The sequence below is a fragment of the Candoia aspera genome, chromosome 2 (assembly GCF_035149785.1).
Source record: "Candoia aspera isolate rCanAsp1 chromosome 2, rCanAsp1.hap2, whole genome shotgun sequence".
Taxonomy (NCBI): Eukaryota; Metazoa; Chordata; class Lepidosauria; order Squamata; family Boidae; genus Candoia; species Candoia aspera.
This window is the reverse complement of record NC_086154.1, coordinates 9,186,323-9,213,464: the sequence shown is the minus strand read 5'-3', so window position 1 is coordinate 9,213,464 and position 27,142 is coordinate 9,186,323. Positions and strand designations below refer to the sequence as shown.

Here is a 27,142-nt window from a genome sequence, read left to right as displayed (position 1 = left end):
CACGACGCCCCGGGCCTGGAGCGGCGCCCACGGCCGGCGCCCGCCCCGCGCGCCCCGGTCCTGTCTGCGAGGAGCGCTCTCCAGCTCGGGGGCTCCGCGGGGGACTCGCCCGCACAAGCTGGCGACCGTCGCCGGACTGTGGGGACCCGGCCCTTGCCTTGCCAGAGGGGGTGGGTGGGAGACCCAGGCTGCCCCCCGGCGCCGTAAGATGCGCGGAAAGAATATGAACGCAGGTGTGCGGCGTGAGCTACCTTCTTAGGGGCCGAGGCGCACGACCGGCTTGTCCTGGAGCGAATAGGGGCCACTGGCCACTTCCGGAGGGCATGAATGCAGGGGGTCGTGCTTTGCCGCCCTCCGCCCAACCGGGAAGGCATCTTTCCCCTGGTTTTTTTTCCCCTGCTCCAAAAGAGGGCTTTCTCCCTCGGGCTGGCTCTGGTTCACCTGCTGAACTTTGCCAGCCGCTCCGCTCCCCGTGCCCACCGCGCCCCTTGGCAGAATTCTGGCTGGCCTTGCCCCCCAAGGGGTTGGCCGCTTTCCCCTCTGTGCCCAGCTGGCAGGAAAAATGCTACAATTGTGATGTCCCTAATCCGGTTAAAAAGCAGGGAAATCTAGCAATCAGATTGTCCCCACCCCCACCCCAGGGATCAACGCTTCCTTGTGCAGCCCTGTTCTCTAGAGCCAAAAGCTACAGAGAGATACTGTAATGGTGAAAGAACCACGTTCTGGTGACCCTTGTGCTATGCAAGGTCCCTTGGTGACCCTGGGCCTGTTGCCCCCTCCCAGCCCCCAAACCAGGGTGGTCCAGAGGTGAAGGTGCCGGACTAGGAATGGAGAGACCCAGTTTCTAGTCCACCCTCAGCGCCAGAAAGGCAGGATATAAATAAATCAATGCCGTCCCCTGCAAGGTAGCTCTCTGCAAATGGAAAAATGAAAATGTCTTGCCCCTCCACTGATGTGTGAAGCAGAATTAAAATCCTGCATTTTGGCAGGGGCTATGATACACCATTCCGCACGCTTCTGCACAGGGATGAACTGACTTCGCTCCCTCCCTTGATCTGTTTTATTTTTCTAGAGTTCTACCTACCGATCATAAAACCACCTGATTGAATCAGGGGCATTCAGAGGGGGAGAACTGAGTACGCGTAGTCCTCGCTTAACAACCACAACTGGAACCAGAATTTCGATTTCTAAACAATGTGGTCATTAAGCAAATCTGACTGATTTCACGACCATTTTGCAGCAGCCATTAAGTGAGCCATGTGGTCATTAAGCAAGCCATGTGGTCGTTAAGCGAATCATGCAGTTCCTCATTGATTTTGCTTGCCAGAAGCTGGCATCTGTCTCAAAGGGTCTCTGCCAAGCACAGATAAGGCCCTCTTCTGAGATAGAGGGGCAAATGCCCAAATTTGATAAAAAGCTTGGCGAGTCTGCCCCTATAGTAGTGTTTCTCAACCTTGACAACTCTGATGTGTGAACTTCAATTCCCAGAATTCTGCAGCCAGCCATGCTGGTTGGGGAATTCTGGGAGTTGAAGTCCACACATTTTATTGTTCCTAAAGCTGAGAAAGACTGTCCTACAGGGTCAAGATCTTGGGATCTTGGTGAAACCACCCTGTACCGCCTCTCTCCAGTAGCCCAGGATTCTGGTCATGACACTGAGATAAGACTCCAGTTCACAACAGCACGTCTGTCACATCAAAGCTAATGAGAAAAGACGCAAAGGAGCACCAGATTGTTCCAGAATAATGGTGCATTCAGCAGTAGGTTACCGTTCCCAATTATTTGCCATCTACAACCATTTCTGATCAGCTTCCAGCACATGCTCTTGGAAAGCAGTCAGGCTCCAGAACAATATTTACTTTTTCGATGTGCATCTACCACAGCCCAAAACCTCTCAGAGGTTCACAGTACAAAACAATACAACATCTCCACAGTTCAAATTAAAAACAATTCACCATGAACATAGAAGGATAAAATCATAGCCACCCACCTCCACCATGTCCACCCGTAACACCATCTCAACCTCTGGAGCGTCCCTGAAAGAATTCAGATTTTCCAAGTGTACCGAAGGTCAGGAAAGTGGGGGCGAATTGGCTTCCAAGATGAGGCCGTTGCATAGCAGAGGTGCGCCCAGTGGAAAACAATGCCTTGGGCTTCAGTATTCCCCACCCCACCCCACAGAAGTGGGGAACCGATAGCAGTTTTTCCCAGGATGCACAGAATGGACGGGTCCAATGTGGCTGGAGAAGATAATTCTGGAAATAACTTCACCCAACTAGATCGGCTTTTTAGATTGAAACCCATGCAGCAATTTCCTCCTTGGTGGTCCCTTGATTAGAGTCTTGTTTTCTGCCTGAATTGTGGTTTCTGCAGGAAACCACACCCCCACCAAGACTGGCAGGGCAAGCCACTGTATAGAAACTGGCAGAAAACCCCACCCTCCCTGGCACTGATGATGTTACCTAGTTGGGTGGTGGAACGTCTGCCAGGAAACAGCCAAGCTCAGAGAGCAGCAAGAACACACCAGTTCAACCCTGAGCTACAGAGAGCCCCTTCTGTTGGCTATTTCTCTTTTATTCTGCTCTAAACCTACCTTTGCTGGCTGGCTACCAGCCTGGCTGGCTCCAAAAGAAGGCTGAACCAATTCATGCAAGTTGTGGGGATCCATGGCTCTTAGCTTGGATGGGAGTGGGGCTCCTGAAGGCCATCTGCTGGGCTTCCTGGTGCAGGACAGCCTTCCTATAAACATTTTAAACACACTGTAATGCCAGTTTACAGTATCAGCACATTCCTATTTAGATACATTGCAGAACCGCGAAGGATCCCATGGAGGGCCTTGGAACATCTGCAAATACCAGTGATGGATGTGAAGGCATCGGGGGGTGCTGGAGGGCAGCCCAAGCCACCACCCTAAATATTATCATTATCAGAGAGAATGTAACTTAGCAGCCACCAAATGCTCAAACGAACATCCTGAAGCTAGATTTGCTCCCCTGTTAAAAGCAGCAACTCCAGAATTTAAGGTGGAGAACGAGGCCGTTCCCTCCCTGTTGTGCAGGGGAGAACTTCTGTGAACCGCATCCATGACTTCCTACAAGGTCACAGTGCTCACCCTCACCCTGTGCCAACCCAAATTGGCACGGCTTCTCTCGCCCTTGTGAAGTTCTGTTGCCTAAACCAATTAAATACGTTTCCCTCCTTGCCTTAGAGCAACGTTGGCTGGGGAATTCTGGGAGTCCCAGCCCACACAGCTCCAAGTTGCCAAGGTTGAAAAACACTGCCTTAGAGCAAGATAAAAAAAACCCAAAAGCTTTCTAGGAGTGTTGCGTCACTTTTATTTGTCTGAAAGATTTTCACCCCCCTCTTTAAGCATAAAATTCAGGGAACCATATTTAACGCAATTGTTGTTGCAGTCCTTGCCCATCAACTTACAACTGATACAACCGTGGGTTCCATTTTTCTGAGAGCCTGTAATATTGTGACCTTCTGGCCTCTGTATTTTCATTACAGATAGTCCTCGCTTACCAACTGCCTCGTTTAGCAACCATTCAAAGTTATGATGGCATGAAAAAAAAAAAGCTACTGTATGTGACCAATCCTTGCATTTACAACTGTCGCAGCATCTCACGGTCACATGATGGCCATTCAGGCACTTTGCAACCAGCGCACATTTGTGACCATCACAGCATCCTGCAGTCACGTGATTGCCATTTGTGTGCTTCACAACTGGCTTGTGACAAGCAGAATTAAGAGAGAAGACGGAAGTAAAATCCTAAGTTGCAGTCATGTGACATTTCACTTAACAACGAAAGGGGAAGCCTGTTGAGGTCATGTGATTTTTCTGCTTAGTGACCGCGCTGCTTAGCGATGGAGTTGCCGGTCCCAATTATGGTCACTAAGTGAGAATTACCTATGTATGTAATATTAAGTTTCAAATGTCACATTTTGGATATTTCTCACCAGGGTCATCATGGGATGTGGGGGTGGGAAGAGGAATGGTGTCAAAAAAATCAAGATGGCGGCTGTGACAGCATTCTGCTTTTTTAAGAGTGTTGCACATGCCATGCACACTAAAAGTGTTTCAATTGCACGGTCACAGTCATCATCGTAACTGTTTTGACACCCTCCCTTGTTTCTTGCCATCTCTAATTTTTAGCTTTTAGTATTAAGGCTTAAAGCTGAAATCTTTTACTCCAGGGACTTCTACTTCTTAGAAGATGTAAACCTTTACTCTCATTATTTCATACAGCAGAGGACACATTAAATACAGATGCTTAAAAACAAAGTGACAAATAAGCTTTTGACCTGTCAGCGTGTCATAACTTTTCTGCATTTTCTCACTTGTACATTCAGAAATTACAATACAGGCAGTCCTCGTTTAGCAACTGCCGCCGTTAGCGCCTGTGTGATGAAAAAGTAACTTTACAACCAATCCTTGCATTTACAACTTTTGCAGGTCTCTAAAGCAAAGGAAGGCTGAAGTAAAATCATAAGCAGTCGCAGTTTCAGTGACCGCTTCGCTTAATGACCAAGTCGCCGGTCCCAATTGTGGTCGCTAAACAAGGACGATCTGTACATCTCTGTTTCTGAGCACCCGTCTGAAGCTTCCCACCTCCGCTTCCAGTATTTATGCAAAGATGGAAAAAGTTGTCTTCTCGCACCCTTTTTATAATTCCCCAAAGTCATCCCAGAATGGGTTGGCCTGAAAAATCTTTTGCATTTTGAGGGGATCGAAGGGAAAAGGATGCATCTTCAGTCTTATGGTGTCCAAGGCACTCATTTCGCTCTCCAAACTCTCAAATGCATCCCTCCCCAAATGACTCCACCCATTCCAGTAGAACTGGTGCAATTTTCAAGTTGACGGGAGCTGGGCATTTCTGCTTTAAGCTGCCACAGCTTATTAGCAAGACTTCAGCCTCTGACATATCTTAAAATGATCAGCCATAAAGCCATTTAACACCCTTCATATATGCTGCCATCCAGTCTGGATATTTAAGCCAAACCCTCTCTGCCGTCTGATCCACTTCTCTCCCCAGGAGAAATTCAGAGCGAACTTACTTTGAAGACGTTCCCCAATGCCTAGACTGCTTTTCCCCACCATGGGACATCCATGAGTCCCACCCCCCGCCCCCCATTTGCTACACAGCAAGACTGGACCCAAGCTGCTATTGGCTTCCATAGAGACTTGTTTTCTAAACAGGGTCAATCCTGGTGAGTACTTGGATGGAAGACCAAAAGGAAATCCTACAGTTGTAGGCTAGGCTGGGAAGTTAAAAGATAAAATCCACATCCAGGCAATGCAAACCACTTCTATCCTATTGCCAAGAAAATGACAAGGAGAATAGTGTAACATAAATGACTAAAATGGCTTATTTGATCCAGGGATTAGAGCACTGTTTCTCAACCGTGGCAACTTTAAGCTATGTGGACTTCAATTCTGGGAGTTGAAGTCCACATAGCTTAAAGTTGTCACGGTTGAGAAACGTTGGATTAAAGAATCTTTTCACACAAATGCACTGCTTGACTTCCAATAGCATCACTTAGCAGATGGGTTTACAAGTCAGCTGATTGAAACTGTTCATTTTCCAAGTTTACAGTTGGTTTTTGCTGAACCCTCTTTGCTTTTCCTAAATTCTGCATCCACCCATTTTTCCAGCTTTGGCATACCTTTTGAAAATATAGCCCTTGGCCTCAAACGGCGGCCTACCCTGTCAAACCTGTGCATCTTCTTCCCTTTTTGCATCGGTTTCTCCTCGTTTTCTGCACAGGGTTCTCTTGCGAACGCTCAAGGTTTTAAGCCCATCGTTCCTACCACGGAGAGGCAGAAAGGCCCTGTTGTAATTTATAGAATTAGCTGGCTTTTATTATTCTTCCCTTCAGCCCTCCCTAATCTGGGGTCCTTCAGATGGGCTGGATTCCAACCTCCAACGTGGGAAAGGCTGGCTGGGGGTGATGGGATTTGCAGTCCGGGGTTTTGGTCAGGGAAGGCTGCTTTAATTTAAAAGCAGGATGCAGAGAACAGAGCCGTTCATGAAAAATTGTGCAAGGCGAGTTCTGTGTTGCATCTGAGACAATACTCTAAAGTGGTGTTTCTCGACCTTGGTGACTTTAAGATATGTGGACTTCAACTCCCAGAATTCCCCAGCCAGCCATAGCTGGCTGGGGGAATTCTGGGAGTTGAAGTCCACATATCTTCAAGTCACCAAGGTCGAGAAACACTGCTCTGAAGACGCATAACTTGAAGCTGTTTTTCTTTCCTTTTGGTTTTTGGGTGGTAACCTGACCTAACCCCGGCAGGCCCTTGGAGGAAAATACGAGTCAAACCTCTAGTAAAATAGGCCGCAAAAGGACGAAGCCAAAAGTCTGTCAGTGGCCTTCACAGAGGCTCTGGTGTTTGAGCAGTGTGGCCTTCTGATCAAAACCCTTCCCATACTCGGAGTGGACGTAAGGCCTCTGCCCTCGGTGGATTCGCTGGTGCCTGATCAATTTATCCCTCCGAGAGAAGTTCCTCCCACATTCGGGGCACTTGAAGGGTTTCTCCCCCGTGTGGGTTTTCTGATGGCACATCAAGTGTACTCTCTGCCGGAAACACTTCCCGCACTGGGAGCATTCGTAGGGCTTCTCCCCCGTGTGGATCCGCTGGTGCCTCAGCAGAGGCTCCCTCGACGTGAACCCCTTCCCGCAGGCCAGGCATTCATGCAGCTTCTCCCCCGTGTGGATCTTCTGGTGTTTTGTCAGCGTCTGCCTGTGCCGGAAGAACTTCCCACACTGGGCACATTGGTAGCGCCGCCCTTCCGTCTGAATGCCCTGGTCTCTTTTCACCGCCTTCCTGCTGCTACTGTTCTTCCCATCCTCTGGGCGCTCGCGAGGTCCCTCGTCTGGGTGTTTCTCCGGGCATCCCGTGGCATCATCTCCCAGGTGGAGATCTTTCCTCACCTCCACGGGGCTGGCTTGTGGCCCAGCTGTAGGGGTCCCCTGGTGCTTCTCCGAGCAGCATTTTTGCGGGGCCTTTTCGTCCAAAGTGGGACACGGGGAGGGCTTCTCTTGCACCTCAGCAAGTCCTGATTTATAGGGGTACTTTCTTCCGTGCTTCGACAGCAAAACCTTCCCCCCTTCTGTCTGCTTGGTGTGGTTCTTCTCAACCACCGCTGTAAGATCCTCGGAGAGTTCGCACCATTCGCTCTTCCCGTTTGTTGACATCTTATTCACCTGCTTCCCTTGGGATTCCCATCTCGGCCTGTGACTATTAGAGGTGGCAGGGAAAGTCCACTGTGAATTGTCTGCTAATGTCCTGGGTGTTTCCTCCAGCACAATCTCCCCCAGCTGAGAATTTTCCATCTTGATCCAACCTCTCCCGTCACCTGAAGAAAGAAGAAAGAGGCACATTTGTCTACAGCCTGATCCCCTTTGGGTCACAGAACATTTCCCTGAGATATAGGTAGTCCTCGCTAACGACCACAGTTGAGACCAGAATTTCAGTTGCCTACCCAATTTTACGACCTTTTTGTGGTGGTCATTAAGCTAATCATTATGGCTGTTAAGTGAACCATGTGGTTGTTAAGTGAATCACACTGTTCCCCATTGATTTTGCTTGCCAGAAGCCGGCCGGGAAGGTTGAAAATGGCGATCACGTGACCACAGGACGCTGTGATGGTCATAAATGCAAAACGGTTGCCAAGCTCCCAACTCGTGATCACATGACCATGGGGACGCTGCAATGGTCGTAAGTGTGAGCACCAGTTGTAAGTTAGTTTTTTCAGCACCATTGTAAGTCTGAACCATCACTAAACGAATCGTCATTAAGTGAGGACTACCTGTAATTTTCCTTCAGCCATGCAATTTGTGAGATCTTTTTTTTTCCTCCTATGCCTAGAGTCATCCAGTCCTAAACAAACAAACAAACAATGACATGCCAACACAACCCAGATTCTCCTTCTGGAAAAGATGGATTTGTAGCTTGTATAAATGGCACCAACAAGGCAAAGGGGCTTGGCAGAGGGAGGTGGGGTCAGAATTTAATCTACTTCAGCTACTCAGGAATGAAGAAAGGATATATGGAGAGCTGAAGAGCAGGTTTTCCAACTTCCATCCTGCCAAGTGTTTGCTTGGATTATCAGAAAGGAACGGGAACAATTTAGGCTTAAACTGTGGAAATTGTGCTTTGGGGGAAAACGTGCAGATCTCTGGTCATCTCAAAGGTTTTAGGGTCCTTACAAAAATAGCAGGGTGTTAGGAAGAAAAGAGATTGTAAACATTTTTTCTAGCAAGCTTCATTAAATTGTGTGGGAACTCTACATCATCTATCAGCTCTGAGGCCCAGCCGGATCCTTTCTAAGAAGGTATTTTCTATAGAATATAACATTTTGGAATATCACAGATGTCCAAAGAGATGCATCCTTTAACAAAATTCTATCTCCCATCACACTGTGGGATCTCCTTCAATAAAAAAGAGTTACTCAGCAGGAGAACACAAAATCCTGTGACTGCCTTTCCTGGATGTTTAGATAGAAAATCATTATGGCTTTCCAACTAAAATGTGAAGAGCTGCAGCCAGCCAGATGCCCAGTTGGGCTTCTAGGATTCCCCACCTTGAGTCCTAAGATGTTAGCAGGATGCAATGCCCACCTCCTCGAACCATTATGGCCAACGGTGGGGGAAACTTTAGTCCAGAACAACTGACAGAGATCAACCAGGTGCAACTTCCTATCTTGGGTTCTATAATCCCTTTGAGGAAAAGTATGGTTTAAGTGTGGCTTACACCCTAGCTGACCTACTGTTTACTCCCTCTCAAGCTCTTAATGTCCTATGTGGCTGTCCTGGTAGAGAAGCTGTGTGTCCTTGAAATAAAACTCTCCCTCCCATTCAAAACTTCTCTGCTTTTTAGGAGATCAGAAAACTCATCAGAGCCAGGGATTCCCCGGAGGAATGTTTCTCTCATCCTCAAGGGATTCTTAAGATGTTTTTCCTCTTTGGAATCCTACAATTTTCATCAAATGCGCTTCTTGGATGTAACTTTCTGCAAAATCAGAGCCTTTGTTAATTATCTGTCCTCCATGCGTTCTCTGACGCCTGAGCAACTTATCCTTCTGAGAGGTCCTTATTCCACACTCGGGGCATTTGTAAGGTTTCTCTCCAGGATGAATGTGCTCATGTCTCATCCAGGTGGCTCTGATTTTGAAGCTTTCTGCCCACTCAAGGCAGTGATGGGACTTCTCCTTTGGAGGCATCTGCAGATGGATCCTTAAGTATGATCTCAGGACAACTGTCAGCTTTTTCTACCGTGCAATGGCCATGTATGTATTTCTGCTGGAAGTTTTTATTGATTTCGGAACATTTCCGCAATTTTTCTCCTAAATCTCTTTTCTGGCAGTCTGAACTTTGAAGGAGACTGTCCTTGACTCTGAGATGATCAGATGGGTTTTTTCCAGCATGTTTAATAGTGACTCCTGGCTTGTAGCTGTCTCTTCTACCACACTTGGAAAACAAGGGAATTGTCTCCTTTGTGAACACTACTGATTCCCCATTACAAACAGCTCCAAGGTTTTCTGAAGACTTGCTGGATTTATCCTGAGCTTCTAGAAGCTCCTTTCCCTACCCATGTTTGACTCACATCTCTCCTCCTGCATTTCATCCTCCATGGACACATTCCCTGTGTTTATTTGGGCCACTGTTCCGGATGTCTCCTCTGGTTCATTCCCTCCGTACAAAGAAGTTTCCATTTTGATCCAGTTTCTGTTCTTGACACCTGAAGGGACAAGAAAGAGGGTATCTTAGTCTTACGTTTTGGTCACTTTTGAGAGTTCCATCACCTCTTCTGCACTTCTCCATCCTTCCGCTGGACATCTTCAGGTGTAGGGACATCTCTGTCTCCTGTCTCTACAAACACCCTGGGCTTAAAAAGAAGGAAACAACATGTGGCAAGATAATGCTTGTTCTGCTCCTAAGCAAGGTGAATTTGCAGAGACTAAGAAATCAAATTGTACAGACCTACACTGAGGAATTTAATTAAGTCTGCAGTTACTCTGTACTGGATTCCAAAATGTAGAGAAAAATATTCCCCAAGCCCATCTGTGACCTATTCCATAGGAATAGGAAGGACTAGAATCGGAAAGAGGACGTCTTCCTTGGTTCCAAGAATGCATCTGCTTGTGCTGACATCGAACAAGCTCGCAAGCACCTACCCAAGCAATCCGCGTTGCCGTTCTCCTCCTGCAGGACTTGCCAGAACATGGTCCGTTGACCTGGCTGGATCAGACTCTGCTCCACTGCCTGCAAAGGGGCACCTGTCTCTTGGAGGCTCATCGGTCCCTACAGACAAGGATACAGCCATCACTTAACTTGGTCAAATCTGTGAAGGAATGTAGAGCTAACCTTGAGAATGGGGAAGGAATGAGTGAGGGGATGTTGTGAAAAGACTAAGTCCCAGGAAAGAAATTCCAAACAACCCCACCTTGATTTTGTTTGATGGGGCACAGAAATATGGAGAGGCTTTCAAGATTCTATTATTCTACCTTATACAGTCAAATACGCTTTTGAACTCTGGGGTTGGAGAACACGCCCGAGAATACCACGGACAGCCCAGAAAGCAAAACAATGGATCATCAAGGAAACCAAACCCAGAGTTTTCGCTCGAGGCACAAAGAACCAGGCTCAAATCATCCTACTTTTAGACACATTATGTGAAGACCTTGCTCTCTGCAGGAGGCTCCAAGGCTGGGAAAGGTAGAAGGAAAGAGAAGAAGAGGAGGACCAGAAGTAAGATTATAGACTCAGTTATAGTAGTGATGAGTGCACCGTTGGAAGACCTGAAGGACCAAGTTGGGGACTCAGATCCTCCAGGAGAAAACCGAACTATGTGGTTGCTAAGAGTTGACGTCAACTTGTTGGCACATCATCCATCCATCCATCCATCCAACCACCCACCCACCCACCCATCCAATAAAGTGCTTTCCAGGAATCCTGGCCATGCTTGTTTCTTGACCGTGCCTGCCTCAAATGGTTGACGTGAATCTTGAATGCCTCTCCATGTTTCTCTCTTGGAGAAATAAAATTAAGGCAGGGTTATTTTCAGTTTCTTTTTCATGCTCTGCTCCTCCTCAGGACTGAATCATCTTTTCACAAAGTTCCCCTTCATGGCTGACTCATTCCTTCCCTCTTCTCAAGGTTAGGCGTACATCCCTTTGCAAGACCTGACAAGAAAAAAAAAAAGAACAATCAATCCTTTTCCAGAATTCTTTACTGTGCATTGCTACATGCACCTACCCCAAAGGGAGCCCAGCTGTAATGGTATTTAAGAAAGACCTTGAAAAACAAAGAGCAAAGAGATGCTGCCTGGGGAATGGTCAGATAAGAGAGGCCCTAGCCCACAGCTGCATAATGGCTGGAGAAAAAAACTCAGAAAGGGCCCTCCCTAACTTCTCAGGCTGTAAAGGAGATTTGTACTTTCGGCCTTGCAAGATTCAGTTAATGCAGCCTTACAATAAAGTAGAATTAGCTCATCTGGTCATGTTTCCTGTCTGGTCCACCTGGGAAGGTTGACACCAACGTAGCCTGCTCTTAGATAACCGTGTTGGATTGTAGGTTTACAAAGTCTGGGTGTTTATTTGAAAGCAAGTTCCGTTATTGTCAAGAGGATGTATTTCTTAGAACAACCTTTTAAAACCTATGCGTGTGAGATTATGTCTATCAGAACACCAAGCCAACATCAGCTGAATAATGGTCTTCTAGTAAATACGTATCAGGTTATAAAGTTAATCACTTTAGTTTCCAGGGAACTAGACTGGTCTAGGCTGCAATCTTAGCCAGATTCAGCCAGGAGTAAAAACCGATGAATGCAGTGGAACTAATTCTGAATCTCTGATGGTATGTCCTTGCTGTGATTCATATCATAGGTTTGTGCAGCAAGTCCTGAAATTTTAAGAAGAATCCTAACAACCAGCAACATTTTGAACTCCATTTGAAAACTGGAAAAGATGCACATTACAGTATGTGTTTAAGTAACCATCAGGTAGCTTTTTGACTCTTCAGTATTAAAAAAAGCCTTGAGTCATGTTTATTTTGTTCAAATAAGGATTTAATTCATATAAAAAAACTTAAATGAGAAAAGTAAAAGATCTTTTAGAAAGGAAAGGAAGCTTGGTGCAATACACTTTCCTTACTGTAGTAAGAAGTCATCACTTTCCTATACTTCTAAAACAAAGAAATTAAACGTTATACATATAGAAAGGAATAAAAACGGAATAAAACAAAACTGTTTTGTGCTGAGCTTGGAACAGAGCAGTTCAACTTAAATATTTCAAGCCGGCATGTTCTTTACAGACCGAAACTTGAAGCTTTCCCAGTATTTCATGGGTGGGAACAATGAAACAAGCCCTTGCTCCCTTACTTTTCATTCTAGGATCGCATAGGTAGGTGGGGCATTTATTCACTGTGACTGCTATCTGCCACCCATCTTAGAGAAAAAATAGCCAAGAGAGTTTTTAAAAACAATTCTTTAAAATTTCTATAGCAAACAGATGCCATGCTGCAAATAGCTGCTGCTTCCTTTTTTTGCTCTGTGCAATTCTCACACACTCACATACAATATCCATTGTTTTTGAAGGTGGAATAAAATGCTTCATTTTGTCCCTAACTGAATAAATTCAAGATCACTGGGTGTTTCTTTTTGAGCTGAGACCACTCAAAACAGTCATTTTGAACTTGGAATCCAGCAGGCAACATTCCATCAACAAATTGCTGCATATTTACATAGATAGATGCCAGAAAAGTCCCTGGTACAGAGGGTCATCAGAGAATATGCTTTCTCTCTGGTCTTGAGCAATGAATGCATCAAAACCTCACCTACCTCATTTGGTTCAGCTTCAGCCATTTCTGGTCCGTCCAGAGAAAGTAATGAACTAGCATGACTTGGGCATTTAATTCCACTCTCTGAAAAGGATGGGAGTTTTAGAAAGCAAAATCAGACATTCCATTCACATTCCTTGGATGACTAGATATGAAATACTTGCTTTCACTTGAGTTATTGCTGTACACAATAAACAACCATTGCATATTCAACTGGCCATCTTGAAAAATGGAAGGCGGGAAGGACACCTCCTGAAAATCACTTTTCTTTATAGTGGTAAAACATCCTGTCTTACTTTTGCTTAATTTAACATTGGAGCAAAATACTTGTACAGGTAGTCCTCGACTTACGACCACAATTGGGACTGGGACTTCCATCGCTAGGCGAGGGAGTTGTCTTAAGCCCGATTTTACGACCTTTTTTGCCGCAGTCGTGAAGTGAATCACCATGGTCGATAAGTGAATCACCACAGTCATTAAGCAAATCCGGCCTCCCCCATTGACTTTGCTTGTTGGAAGCTGGCTGGGAAGGCTGCAAATGGCAATTGCACAACCCTGGAACGCTGCAACGGTCGTAAGTGTGAGCGGGCTGCCAATTCTGATCACATGACTGCAGGGATGCTGCAACGGTCGTAAGTGCGAGGTCTGGTCGCAAGTCACTTTTTTCAGCACCACTGTAACTTCGAACGGTCACTAAATGAATAGTCGTAAGTCGAAGACTACCTGTAGTTTGAAAATATAGAAGCATTTGTATCAAAGTGCTACAGAGTAGAGGGCTATTTCTTCTTCTCTTTTTCTTCTTGAAGCGGGGAGGTATCCTCCTAAAAATTATTATTTTTTCCCCGTAGAAAATGTTTTGCTTTTGTGAATTAGTTACGCTGTTTTAGTTACAAATGGACTAGCACTCAGGGAACCAAATATGCTATTTGGTTAGAGCATGGTTCTTAAACTGTTTGACCCAATTACCCTTTGCTGGTCTCAAATAATGTCACTACACCCTCCCACAAAAAACAGGCTCTATTGTTTTATACAAGCATCTCAGGAGTAGCTGCCCCAAACCGGATCTTCACGTCACAAACAAGCAACCACAAATTGGAAAAAGGGGTTAGGATACAGAATCTTAGAAATGGAGTAAGGAAAACTCCCCTTCTCATTTATCAGGTAGTCCTCGACTTACGACCGTTTGTTTAAAGATGGTTTGAAGTTATAGTGGCCTTAGAATGGGTGCTTTACTGCCTGTAAAGCACTTCCAAGCATCACAAAACATCGCACCCCCTGTGGTCACATGATCGCATTTCAGGCACTTGGCAACCAGCTTGCATTTATGACCAGTTGCAGCATCTGTGGTCACGTGATCACATTTTACGATGTTTTTTGACATTTTCTGGCAAAAAACACCCATTGGGGAAGCTGGATTCACTTAACGGCCACTGTAAAAATAGTCGTAAAACTGGATCCGGTCACGTGGTGATTTGACTTACCATGGAAATTCCGGTCCCAATTGTGGTCGTAAGTCGAGGACTACCTGTAAGTGAATTAATTAAGGCAGAGGGTCTCTGTGAGTTGCTTGAACTTCTTTTTCCCAGGATGTGAAACTGAAGGACTGATGGCTCTTTTCCTAAAACCATGTGCTTTTCATTAATGATGTTTTGAAACACTTCCTTTTCTTTCTCAGCCCCAGTGAGTTCCCTTGCACACAGTGGTAGAGAAGAGAGAATTTAATTTCCCTCTCAGACTGCCACAATGCTTTCTTCTCTTACATTGTTAAAAGACACAGAAGCATCTGGGTGTGTAAATACACACACATACACACACAAACACACAAAGACAGTTAATATTAAGCTTGCATCCAATGGTTCATCCAGAGCAGAAAGGCCTGACGCTCCCGGTAATGGAAAGCTTTTAAAAGTCCTGCCAACTAAGGACGTTATTCGGGAAAAGAATAAAGATACATTATTCACCTCCCAAGAGTAAAAATGCTTCTGGACTCAAGCGTGTAAGTAATTTTGTTACCATCAGAGATCACCCCTTAAAACAGAAAAGAAACTGCATCAGAGGATTCTAAGCTGACGTTTTCTTTTAGCTTTTCCATTTGTTTTTAAGGTTGGGTGGCTGGGGCGCCACTGAGGATTCTTTAAAGGAACTTGTTAGGAAGTGGATCCATTTCGATGGGAGGCCAAGGCACATCTCTGGACCCCATAAATAAATAAATATTCATTCCTCCCTCGCCTTCACTGGCAATCAGTCATCCGCTGCCACAGCAGACCCTTAGGACTTGTGTGCAGACACGCAGCGGACCCCTCTCCCATCAGATGGATACGGTTCAGATCTGTCCCCATGACAGCACAATCCAAACACATCCACTTACTGATCCTTACCTAGTAAGCTGATCTCCCCGCTACTGCTCGGCTCGCCTTCTTTGTAGATCTGCCCGTGTCCAGGGTCCAAAACCTGTTCTTCCTCCTCATCAAGGGAACCTAAGTACACCTCCTGCAGGGATCCCAGAAACAAGGGGCAACAACTCACATCAAAACACAGGCAGCGGACTTGAGGGTTCTGCACCACCGTACCCCAGATTTGTTGGTTCCCAACCAATCACTATTTTATTGAAAACAATTGAGGCCAGTTATAAAAGCCAGGAATGAGCAGAACCTGTTGGTCCCCTGGCACATGCGCCCTGCCCCTTGGCTTTCAGGGAACTGTTCATTGAACCCAACACTGAGTAAAATTAATTTACATTTTTTTTTAAAAAATGGCTGATCTCCAGCTATCATCAAATCTCACTAGATTTTAGTGTCCCTGAAATCTGTTAAGGCTTTGATGATGTGACAAGATTTGGGCTATTTTGAACAAGGTGGTTTTACAGATAGTCCTAACTTAACGACCACTCGTTCAACGACCGTTCAAAGTTACAACGACACTGAACGAGTGGGACTTATGACTGGTCCTCAAAGTTATGGCCATTGTAGCATCCCTGCAGTCATGTGATCACCATTTGCAATCTTCACTGCCGGCTTCCCACAAGCAAAGTCAATGGGGAAGCCAATAGGAGGTCTCAAGTTGCAGTCACGTGACATCTTGCTTACCAACCGTGTGGGATTCACTTAATGATGGCAATGAAACATAAGTTGGTGCAATCACATGATTTTCCGCTTTATGGCTGCACTGCTTAGTGACAGAGTTCCTGGTGCCAAATACCGTCGTTAAGCGAGGACTACCTGTATTTTGATTGTTCCTTATTCCAGCAGTACCTTCACCCACCACCAGAGGACTCTAGACCAGAGTGTGGGAACCAGCCGCCTATTGCCACTGCAGTATTTCTAGTATTCCTTTTTACAAAAAATCATTTCACTAGTTCTCATGACATTCTTTGATGCAAACAAGCAAAACAAACAGAGCGAAGGGCTCTGACTACTTCTCCCTTCACAGCTCTTTGTTTTAAAGGAGCACTACAGCATTCCTATGCAGTTTGTTCTTCATTCGTGTATTCTGGGAAATTATTGTATCCTACACATGTCTTACCTAAACTATCCTGAAGGTCTTAAGGCGCATCTCCTTTGCCCCAAATCAAAAGCTGGGAACGTCTGCCAGATTTAGAAGTGGGGCCTGTAGCTGCCTGGGTAGCAATTCACTATACAACCAAGAGCAAGTGGTCGCATTTCATTTTACACTTCATTTATTTGTTTAAAAGAGTGATATGGCCGCCCCCCTTCAGCAGCTCTGGGCGGCTCACAACAACAATAAAACGAATAAATAAATCTTGAAACAGTAAGAAAGAGTAAAACAATAAAACAAAAACCTTGTGCCTTAATCGTTCCCTTGGTATGCCCAGAGCAGGCTCAGCTGCCCCCCTTCCATACTATCTGCTTATACAATCCTATCCCAGGGCCTCAGTTAAATTCTATCCCAGGGCCTCAGTCTTCTTGGCCTTCCGAAAGGCTGTGGGGAGGCCTGTCGAATCGCCGGTGGGAGGGTCTTCCGCAAGGGAGGGGCAGCCACAGAAAAGGCACGCTTCCGAGGTCCCACTAGATGGCAAGGGGACCTGGATCATGCCCTCCCTGTCTCATCTAATGGGACAGGCAGATATTCTTAGGGAGAAGCAGGCCTGCAAATAACCAGGTCCCATGCCATGGAGGGCTTGAAAGGTGATAACCAACACCGTGAATTGCACCCAGAAGAAAACTGCCAGTGCAGCTCACGCAATAGAGGTGTGACATGAACAAACCTATGTGCACCCAATACTGTGTCCACTGCTGCATTCTGGACCAGTTGTAACTTCAAGGGCAGCCCCACGCACAGCACATTGCAATAATCCAACCGGGAGGTGACTAAGGCATAAGCGGCAGTGAGCAAGGCCTCCTGGACCAGGAAAGGGCGCAATTGGCACACAGATGGATCTGTGCAAAGGCCCCCCCAGCCACAGCTGCCACCTGACCCCCAAACTGTGCACCAGCTTGGCCTGGGGGGTCAAAGATGACAAGTCACCAGACCCTGGGGGGCCAAAACCCCAGAGCCACTCCCTCTTGCCAGGGTTGAGCCGAAGTCGATTCCTCCCCATCCAGACCTTACAGCCTCCAGGCCCTCGGACAGCACCGCCACAGCATCACCTGCCTGGCCAGAGGTAGAGATGCATATCTGGGTATCATCAGCAAACTGATGATGCCGTGCCCCATGCCACCAGATGACCTCATCCAGCAGTTTCATGTGGATATTAAAGAGGAGGGGGGGAGACCCGAGCCCTGAGGCACCCCACACTGCAGGGCCTAGGGTTTGACCTCTCCTCACCCACCAACGCCTACTGGAACTGACTACAGGGAAAGGAGGAGAACCACTGCAAAATGGCGCCTCCCACTCCCAACCCCCAGAGCCAGTCCAGGAGGACACCAGGGTCAAGGGTATTGAAAACCACTGAGAGTTCCAGGACAGCCAGGACAGTTGCACCACCCCCATCCAGTGGTCATCAGCAAGCATGACCGATGCTGTCCCAGGGCTATACCCCGGCCTGAACCCAGACCCCAGGGCCTGCTGAAGCTGCGGGCCAACCGCCCTCTCAACCACCTTCCCCAAAAAGGGAAAGCTGGAGATTGGACGAAAGTTATGTGACACGGCTGGGTCCAAGGATGGCCTCTTGAGAAGGGGGTGCACCCCCACCTCCCTCAAGGCAGGCGGTACTCCCCCTCCCACAAAGAGGCCTTAACCACCGCTTGGACTCAGCCACAAGCCACCTCCCAGGAGGCCTTAACCAGCCAGGATGGGTTGGGCCCAGAACGCAGATGGCCAAGCCCACAGCTACCAGGACCCTGTCCACTTCCTCGAGATCAACCAGTGTGAACTCCTCCCAGATAACTGGGCTCAGACCTTCTGGGTATCAGGGCTTTTTAAAAGGATGGGAGCAGGCTACACACTTATTTTTTGTGTGCATAGAGAGGGGAAAGTAGCTGGAAACACCGAGACAACCTTGCAGGGCTGCTGCGAGACAAAGAAAAATGTTACTCTGGCAAGGGATGTTGAGAGGAACTGTCCCGTCACATCTGGAGGTTGGGGAGGTTACATCTGGGACTTTCAAGATTGGGACAATGGGCTGGAGAGTTTCAGGGACTTTAATGATTCCAACAATCCCTAAGATCTAATGCCAAAAAGCTCTCTTCTAGCTGGGTTGGCAGAGAACACCACAAATGGTCCAGTAAGCTACCATTGGATTATCATGCAGGCCACTAAGCCATTAAACACCCTGGCTAGGTTCTCACAACCCTAGTCGTGGCCAAGTTATGTGTGAATCCAACTCTGCGTTGTAACAGAACTCCAGCAATGAAAACTCACCTGCCATTTCCTTGTTTCATCCTCCTGCTGGTTCAACAGGAAGTCCTCCACCAGGGCCACCGCCTGGGAACACGTGTCTGCTCCTCCTGCCCGGATCCAGCTCTGGAGGTCAGGCGGGAGGCTGGCCAGGAACTGCTCCAGGATTAGCAGCTCCAGGATCTGCTCCTTGGTGTGTCTCTCGGGCCTCAGCCACTGGTGGCAAAGCTCCTGGAGTTGGGTATGGATCCTCCGGGGGTCTTCCACCTCCTGGCAGCAGAACTGTCTGAAGTGTTGACGTTGCACCTCCATCTTGATGGCCTCCTCTCTCAAGATGGCGGCCTTCACTTTCCAATAGTCTTCCTGATCTTTGGGCTCTAAGCTCTGGAAAGCCTCCTCAGCTTCTCCACTCAAAGCAGGGAGAAGACGGGCTGCCCAGTCTTCTTTAGACCATTTACAAGCTTCGGCCACCTGCTCAAAGGAGGCCAAGAAGGCCTTGGGGTCTTCCCAGGGGGAGGCCTCTGACGTCATGCGGTTTCCTCCCGCTGGATGACTGGGCTGAAGGGTCTTCAGGAACTCCTGCCACTGGGTCTCCCAATGCTGTTGCATTGTCTTGCAGGTTCCCCCTTGGCCCTCCTGCGACTCTGCCCCTTGCAAGCAGTCAGCCATATATTCCAGCCGAACAGCACAGCTCAGGTTTTCAACATCTTCTGGTCGTTCCTGATCTGGGCCTGCAGATTCTTGCTGTTTCATCTCTTTCCTGCTTGCTCAACCCTTGCAAACCTAGATTTAGCCACCGGCCTTCTGGAAAACAGATTGCAGGCCAACGTGCTCGCTTCTGATCCTCTGAATGCTGCTGAAGTTCTAGCGCTCCAACAGGATGACTCAGAGGTATTTCCTGGGGGACAACCCGCCAGACCAGTCCAAGGCCATGTTCTGGATGAAGAAGGGAGTTTCCTCCTGTTAAAGAAAGGACCCCAACAACATTAAATTATTTCAGATACTTCATGCAAAGACTTCTCTCTGGAGAAGGCGCTGATGCTGGGAAAGAGGAGGAGGACCCACCCACCAAGCGGGGTGGACTCAGTTAGTGGCCATGGGGGCACCATTGGAAGAGCTGAAGGACCAGGTGAGGGACAGAAAATCCATCTACGTGGTTGCGAAGAGTCAACACCAACTTGATGGAAGGTAGTCAATCAACTACATGAAGTAGGCCCTACTTCAAAGGTTCTCAGCAGCATCTAGTATGCTACTCTGGGAAGCAAAATGCAGGATTCCACCCCCTTCTGTTGCAATCTTAGGGACATGCTATTAACCTTTGCATACCTTAAAACTGACCTGATTCATACTGTATAGGAACCCGTGTTAAATCATGGTTTATGAGTCAAACCACAATTGGGGGGTTTATGCAACACAAAGCCCGGTTTACACGCCACGGTGGCCAGAACCACACTGTACCTTATGCCAAACCTATATACAACCGATTATGGCTTAGTACGATGGCTCACTTCAAACAACTCCCTAAGACGCGCGACCGTCCGGCTTTGGCTCTGCCACCGTCGTCTGCAGACCACGGTCGGCCGAGGGTTTTGCAGCGCGTCCCTCGCAACGGGCCGGGACCCGGACGGGGCTGCTCTGGGGCAAACCGAACAAAGCAGCAGCCGGGAACGAAGTTTGCGAACTGCGGGCGCGGGGACCGCCCTTGCTCCCGCGAGCCGCCCGGCGCGCCAACGGCAACCAAAGGCGGCGCGGGCGCGGGCGGGGTGACAGCCCCGCTCAGCCACGTGCGGCTGCGGCAAGCCCCGGGCGCGCCCGAGCCCCCCAACCCTACCGGAAGTGTCGTGGAGGCCGGGGCGACCCCGGCAGGCGGGCGAGGCGAGGCGAGGCGAGGCGGCGGCTCCCGGCTGCTGCGCGCCGTCGGCGGGGCAGGTCCGGGCGCGGGGGCGCGCGGCGCGGGGCTCCCTCCGGGCTGCGAGCGGGGCGGCGGGACGGAGCTGGCGGCGCTCTCTCCGCGCCAGGCCCGGCGGCTGCGCTCCCTCGCCCTTCGCCCGGCTCCGGCGGCGCTCAATGGCGGCGGCGGCGGCGCAGAGACGCTGCGCGGCCGCCCTCTCCTGGCCGGCGGGACGGAGCGGAGGAGGAGCGCGCGGGGGAGCCGGGACCGGCCGGCGGGTCGAGCCGGGAGGGGGCCGCGGCGGGCACCGCTCTGCGCCCAGCAGCCCGGGCGGCGGCGTGGCGGGAACCGGGCTGGCCGACGCGCGCCGCCGCCCTGGGCTGCTGGGGCGCTCAGTCGAGGGTGGCTCTGCGGCCGCCGGGGCTGGGCTGACCGGCAGCTGCGGATCTGAAGGCAGCCTCGCTGGGCAGGCTTACTCCTGAATCTTCCGCTCAATGCTTGCCTGGTTCCTTTTTCCTTCCTTCCTTCCTTCCTTCCTCCTCCCTCCCTCTCTTTCTCTTGGATCTTTCACCCAATGCATTTTTTATTTATTTATTCACTCATTCAAATTTATTGGCCTCCCAACTCCAGTGGACTCTGGGCTGCACACCAAACTAAAAGAGGTGTAAACCCAGCAAAGATATTAAATCTTTACATTTAAATTTCACTGTACATTTAGTTACAAGTTCATGAGAAATGCATTTATTACGAGTAGTGGTGGGACCAGCTACCCTCAGGTAGCATCCGTGCAGAAGAGTATCAGTTGCATAAAACTGTGTCAGCTGCCTCTGATCTCCAGCCATTTCGGAGTAGTTTCTCTGCCCGGCAATTCAAGAAAACCTGCGGAGGAGCAGAGAGAATTGCTCAAGTGCAGGGTGTGTTCGCATGCTCCTGTTCTGCTGGCTGTGCCTGGCTTGGGCAATCTTTGTTTATTGCAGTGTTTCTCAACCTTGGCGACTTTAAGACTTGTGGACTTCAAATCCCAGAATTCCCCAGCCAGCATAGCTGGCTGGAGAATTTTGGGAGTTGAAGTCCACGTGTCTAAAATTCACCATGGTTGAGAAACACTGGTCTGTTGACCCAGAAAAACTCCTGGAGTCCAGCAGAGGGAGGGTTCATAGGATGACAGCCTGCATTTGGGGCGGGAAAAGCTCTCACAAGAATAGATCCACCACTTTCCTCAGAAGGAGACAGTGTTAAATTGGATACAGTATGTGCCTGTTGCCAGCTTGCCTCTTCACACTTCAGATGGGAAACTGTTTCTCAGCAACTTTCAGAAGTGTGGACTTCAACTCCCAGAATTCCTCAACCAGCATGCTGGCTGCAGAATTCTGGGAATTGAAGTCTACACATCTGAAAGTTGCTGGGATTGAGAAACACTGGTTCATAATAAACATTTAAAATAAGTTGTAACTTCTTTGCATTGGCACATCAATTTGTATAGATTAGGGCCACCGGTTCCAAGCTGCAAATATGGCAAGAGAACCTGAGTCTGCAGTAGTTCTGCTGTCTTATCAAAAGTATGATATGTTCTTTAAATAGCTCCTGTAATCAGCTGATTGTGGTAGTGACAGGCATGGAGAGATATGGCAGGAAGCAGGCAGCGGGCTGCTCTCAGGGAAGGCGGCCTCCTTGTTTGACCGCAATGCTCTGTTCCTGCCCTCTATGCTTTGCCCAAAGGCCTGGCATTGGGAGCTTTGATGGCCCCAGTTTCCAGCTACTGCTTAATGCAAGATCAGTCCGCAATAAGGCTTTAAATTTGAAAAAAAAGGCCTAGTGCAATGTATGAGTGCAGCCTTTCGTAACTCTAACAGCAGCTTGAAATCAAGAGGTTATAACCCAATTGTTACAGATTAAAGAGGTTTCAAAACTTGAAATTTTGCCGTAGCAATGGAGTATACTAGGACTGGTCCAAGTGATGTTTGTGATGGTTGCCTATTCTAAAACACTCTCAGAGTCACAAGCAGGAGCTTAATAATATCTGGTTTATTTAAGAATAGTAAGCAAGTACAAAGAAAGCTGAGAATGATGAAAGCGCACCAAAATCAAACTAAAAACCCCCAATACAAATGAAGTCCCACCCCCCACCCCCATACAATCGTCTCAAATTCACAATCCCAGGTGCTCCTAACGAGTTCTGCTGATCAACGGGGAAAAAGACCATGAGCAGAGAAGACGACCCAAACACATTCCATCGAAATGAACACAGATAGAGAGCTTGGCACAAGGTCCCTCAGCAGCTCCCTCCCAACCAGAAACGCACGTCAGCGCCTTGGCATGTGAAACGTTACGATGTACAATGCACATTGAAACGGTGAACATGACAGTGTTCCATTCCTGAGTATGTAGAATTTCTGCTGCATTTTTTTTCCCATTGGTTCTCATTTAATTTGTTTAAAAAAAGCTTTTGGAATGGCTTTCCAAGGGGAAAAGAATCAATTTCAGCAGACCCACAGGGGCCCTGGTCTTCGGCTGTTGCTTCTCAACGCCAGGTCTGTTAACAACAAAGCCCCTCTCATAAGTGACTTGATCACTGAGGAGGGGGCAGACCTGGCATGTATTACCGAAACCTGGCTGAGCCCTGAATGGGGGGGGTGCCCCTTTCGGAAATGTGCCCGGCCAGGTTTACGGCATGGCACCAGCCGAGACTCCAGGGCAGGGGGGCAGGGGTGGCAGTTGTCATCCGGGAGTCTCTGGTGGCCTTCAGGGGCCCTGCCCCACAAGTGTCCGGTTGTGAGACCGTTTTTCAAGTTGGGTGCACGAGAGCAGTTGGGAGTGTTGCTACTCTACCAGCCTCCCTGCTGCGTGGCAACCTCCCTACCTGAGCTGCTGGAGGCCATCTCAGGGTTGGCGGTGGAGTTCCCCAGGCTTATGGTTCCGGGGGACTTCAACCTGCCTTCCCTGGGGCGGGCCTCTGAGGCAGCTCGGGAATCCATGGCTACCATGGCAGCCATGGGCCTGACTCAGATTATTCGCGACCCAACTCGAGACAGTGGCCTCACCCCGAATTTAGTTTTCTTGTCGGAGCAGCGGCAATGTGACCTGAGGGGAGAGTTACAGCTATCCCCATTGTCGTGGTCAGATCACGCCCTGGTGGCCTTGAGATTCTCTTATGCTGCCCCCCTCCGCAGGGAGGCAGGACCCATTTGATTGGTCCGACCCCGGCGACGGATATACCTGAGGATCTGCTGCACGGTCCAGCCGAGGCTCTGGCCGCCGCCTGGAATAGGGAGGCAGCCGGGGCCTTGGACAGGATCACGCCTGTGAGACCTCTCTTGCCTCATCATACTCGATGCTCCCCGTGGTTTACGGAGATGCTGAGGGATTTGAAGAGGATTAAGAGACGTCTAGAGCGCCACTGGAGGAAGACAAAGTCCAAATCCGACCGAACACTGGTTAGAGCCGCTATTAAGGCCTACCTGGTGGCGATAAAAGCGGTGAAGCATCAATACTTCTCCGCTCTTATTGCGTCTGCAGAATGCCGCCCAATGGCCCTATTTAAAATCACGCAAGCCCTTTTGGGGAGGGTGGGTGCAGTGACCCACCTACAGGGCCGTGCAGAGGAGTTTTCAGCATCTGCAAGACAAAATCGCTCAGATGCACTCCACACTAGACTCCAAGCATGAGGCAGGGTCTGTGGAGATACCAAGGGATCGTACTTACCATGTTATCTGGGAACAGTTTGATCCTGTTGGACCCGAGGAAGTGGACAGGATCCTCCGGACAGTAAATGGTGAAAGCAGCTCGGGAGGTGACATTTGGTTGGGTCCAGGCGATGGTTAATACATCCTTGAGGGAGGGGGTGTTTCCAGCTGGCTTTAAGGGGGTGCTGGTACAACCCTTCCTCAAGAAACCTACTGTACTGGATAATTTTTGTCCAGTCTCCCACCTCCCCTTTTTGGGGAAAGTGGTTGAGAAAGTGGTTGGGTTGCAGTTCCGGAGGGTCCTGGAGGAAACGGATTATCTGGACTTCTTTCAGTCAGGTTTCAGGCCTGGTTATGGGACAGAAACAGCCTTGGTTGCACTTATGGATGATCTCTGGCGGGAGCGGGATGGTGGCAGCACATCCATCCTTGCTCTCCTTGATCTCTCAGTGGCTTTCGATGTTATCAACCATGGTATCCTTTTGGGTCGGCTCAGGGAGTTGGGGGTGGATGGCGTAGTTCTGCACTGGTTCACCTCCTTCCTCCAGGGCCGGTCCCAGTCGGTGGTGATGGGGGGGAGAGATCCTGACCTTCGACCCCTCTTTTGTGGAGTGCCGCAGGGTTCAGTTCTCTCTCCTCTCCTCTTCTATTCAACATCTACATGAAACCGCTGGGCGAGATCATACGTCACCACAGGATGAGGTATCATCAGTATGCTGATGATAATCGATTGTATATCTCCATCCCGAGTGAGTTAGTGATGCTGTGACTGCCCTCTCTCGGTGCCTGGAGGCTGTGGGGGTCTGGATGGGGAACAACAGGCTTCGGCTGAACCCTGGTAAGACCGAGTGGCTGTGGGTTAAGGGTTCCTCCGTATCCAGGACTTTGTCATCTTTGGTTCTGGATGGGGTTGCACTGCCCCAGACAGACCCTGTGCGTAACCTGGGGGTCCTCATGGACTCACAACTGCTGCTCGAAGAGCAGGTGGCAGCCGTGGCTGAAAGGGCCTTTGCACAGCTTCATGTTGTGCACCAGTTACGCCCTTTCCTGGATCGGGAAGCCCTTTGGACAGTCACTCATGCCCTTGTTATCTCCCGTATAGACTACTGCAATGCGGTCTACATGGGGCTACCCTTGAAGAGTATCCGGAAGCTTCAGCTGGTCCAGAATGCGGCCATGCGGGCTATTTTTGGCGCCCCTAGAAGGGTGCACATAACACCTTTGCTACGTGAGCTGCATTGGATACCAGTTTGCTTCCAGGTACAATTCAAGGTGTTGGTTATCACCTTTAAAGCCCTACATGGCATGGGGCCAGGTTACCTGAGGGACCGCCTCTTCCCTGTATCATCAGCTCGTCCCACCCGATCATGCAGAGAGGGCATGTTGCAGACCCCGTCGATAAGAGAATTCCATCTGGCGGGGTCCAGGAGGTGGGCCTTCTATGCAGTAGCGCCTACCCTTTGGAACATCTTGCCCCCAGAGGTGAGATTAGCCCCCTCGCTCCTAGCCTTCTGGAGGAAGTTGAAGACCTGGTTCTGCCACCGGGCTTGGGGCAGGGAGGAGAATTGATATACTTGGGGTTGGCTAGTGCCTTGAAGTGCCCCTCCTACATAATGACTGAAGGAGATCACAGCCATCTGGATTTTATGAGCTGCGGTAGTTAAGAAATTGTTTTAGAGGGATTTTATTAGAATTTTATTGTATAGTTATTGTTCTGTATTGTAAACCGCCCAGAGTCCCTCCAGTTGGAGGAGATGATGTTCTTTATTTGTTCAGTCGCTTCCGACTCTTCGTGACTTCATGGACCAGCCCACGCCAGAGCTTCCTGTCGGTCGTCAACACCCCCAGCTCCCCCAGGGACGAGTCCGTCACCTCATGATATTCATCATCCATCCACCTTGCCCTTGGTCGGCCCCTCTTCCTTTTGCCCTCCACTCTCCCTAGCATCAGCATCTTCTCCAGGGTGTCCTGTCTTCTCATTATGTGGCCAAAGTATTTCAGTTTGGCCTTTAATATCATTCCCTCAAGTGAGCAGTCTGGCTTTATTTCCTGGAGGATGGACTGGTTGGATCTTCTTGCAGTCCAAGGCACTCTCAGAATTTTCCTCCAACACCACAGTTCAAAAGCATCGATCTTCCTTCGCTCAGCCTTCCTTATGGTCCAGCTCTCGCAGCCATATGTTACTACAGGGAACACCATTGCTTTAACTATGCGGGCCTTTGTTGTCAGTGTGATGTCTCTGCTCTTAACTATTTTATCGAGATTTGTCATTGCTCTTCTTCCAAGGATTAAGCGTCTTCTGATTTCCTGACTGCACTCAGCATCTGCAGTAATCTTTGCACCTAGGAATACAAAGTCTTTCACTGCTTCTACATTTTCTCCCTCTATTTGCCAGTTATCAATCAAGCTGGTTGCCATAATCTTGGTTTTTTTGAGGTTTAGCTGCAAGCCAGCTTTTGCACTTTCTTCTTTCACCTTCATCATAAGGCTCCTCAGTTCCTCTGCTTTCAGCCATCAAAGTGGTATCATCTGCATATCTGAGATTGTTAATGTTTCTTCCAGCGATTTTAACCTCAGCCTTGGATTCCTCAAGCCCAGCATGTCACATGATGTGTTCTGCGTACAAGTTGAATAGGTAGGGTGAGAGTATACAGCCCTGCCGTACTCCTTTCCCAATCTTAAACCAGTCCGTTGTTCCGTGGTCTGTTCTTACTGTTGCTACTTGGTTGTTATACAGATTCTTCAGGAGGCATACAAGATGACTTGGTATCCCCATACCGCTAAGAACTTGCCACAATTTGTTATGGTCCACACAGTCAAAGGCTTTAGAATAGTCAATAAAACAGAAATAGATGTTTTTCTGAAACTCCCTGGCTTTTTCCATTATCCAGCGGATATTGGCAATTTGGTCCCTAGTTCCTCTGCCTTT

At 48.7% G+C, this 27,142-nt stretch overlaps 1 protein-coding gene across 1 annotated transcript; it reads right to left on the bottom strand.

Moving 5' to 3' along the window:
* Positions 1–4,712: 4,712 nt before the first annotated feature.
* On the bottom strand, positions 4,713–19,606 carry LOC134492071 (zinc finger protein 397-like). The gene is made up of 6 exons (XM_063296197.1): positions 18,664–19,606; positions 15,222–15,333; positions 12,845–12,927; positions 10,182–10,308; positions 9,611–9,745; positions 4,713–7,361 (listed from the first exon to the last, which is right to left on the bottom strand). Exons 1-6 carry the CDS (start codon positions 19,390–19,392, stop codon positions 6,367–6,369), a joined length of 2,181 nt encoding a protein of 726 aa, XP_063152267.1. The 5' UTR covers positions 19,393–19,606; the 3' UTR covers positions 4,713–6,366.
* Positions 19,607–27,142: the final 7,536 nt, after the last annotated feature.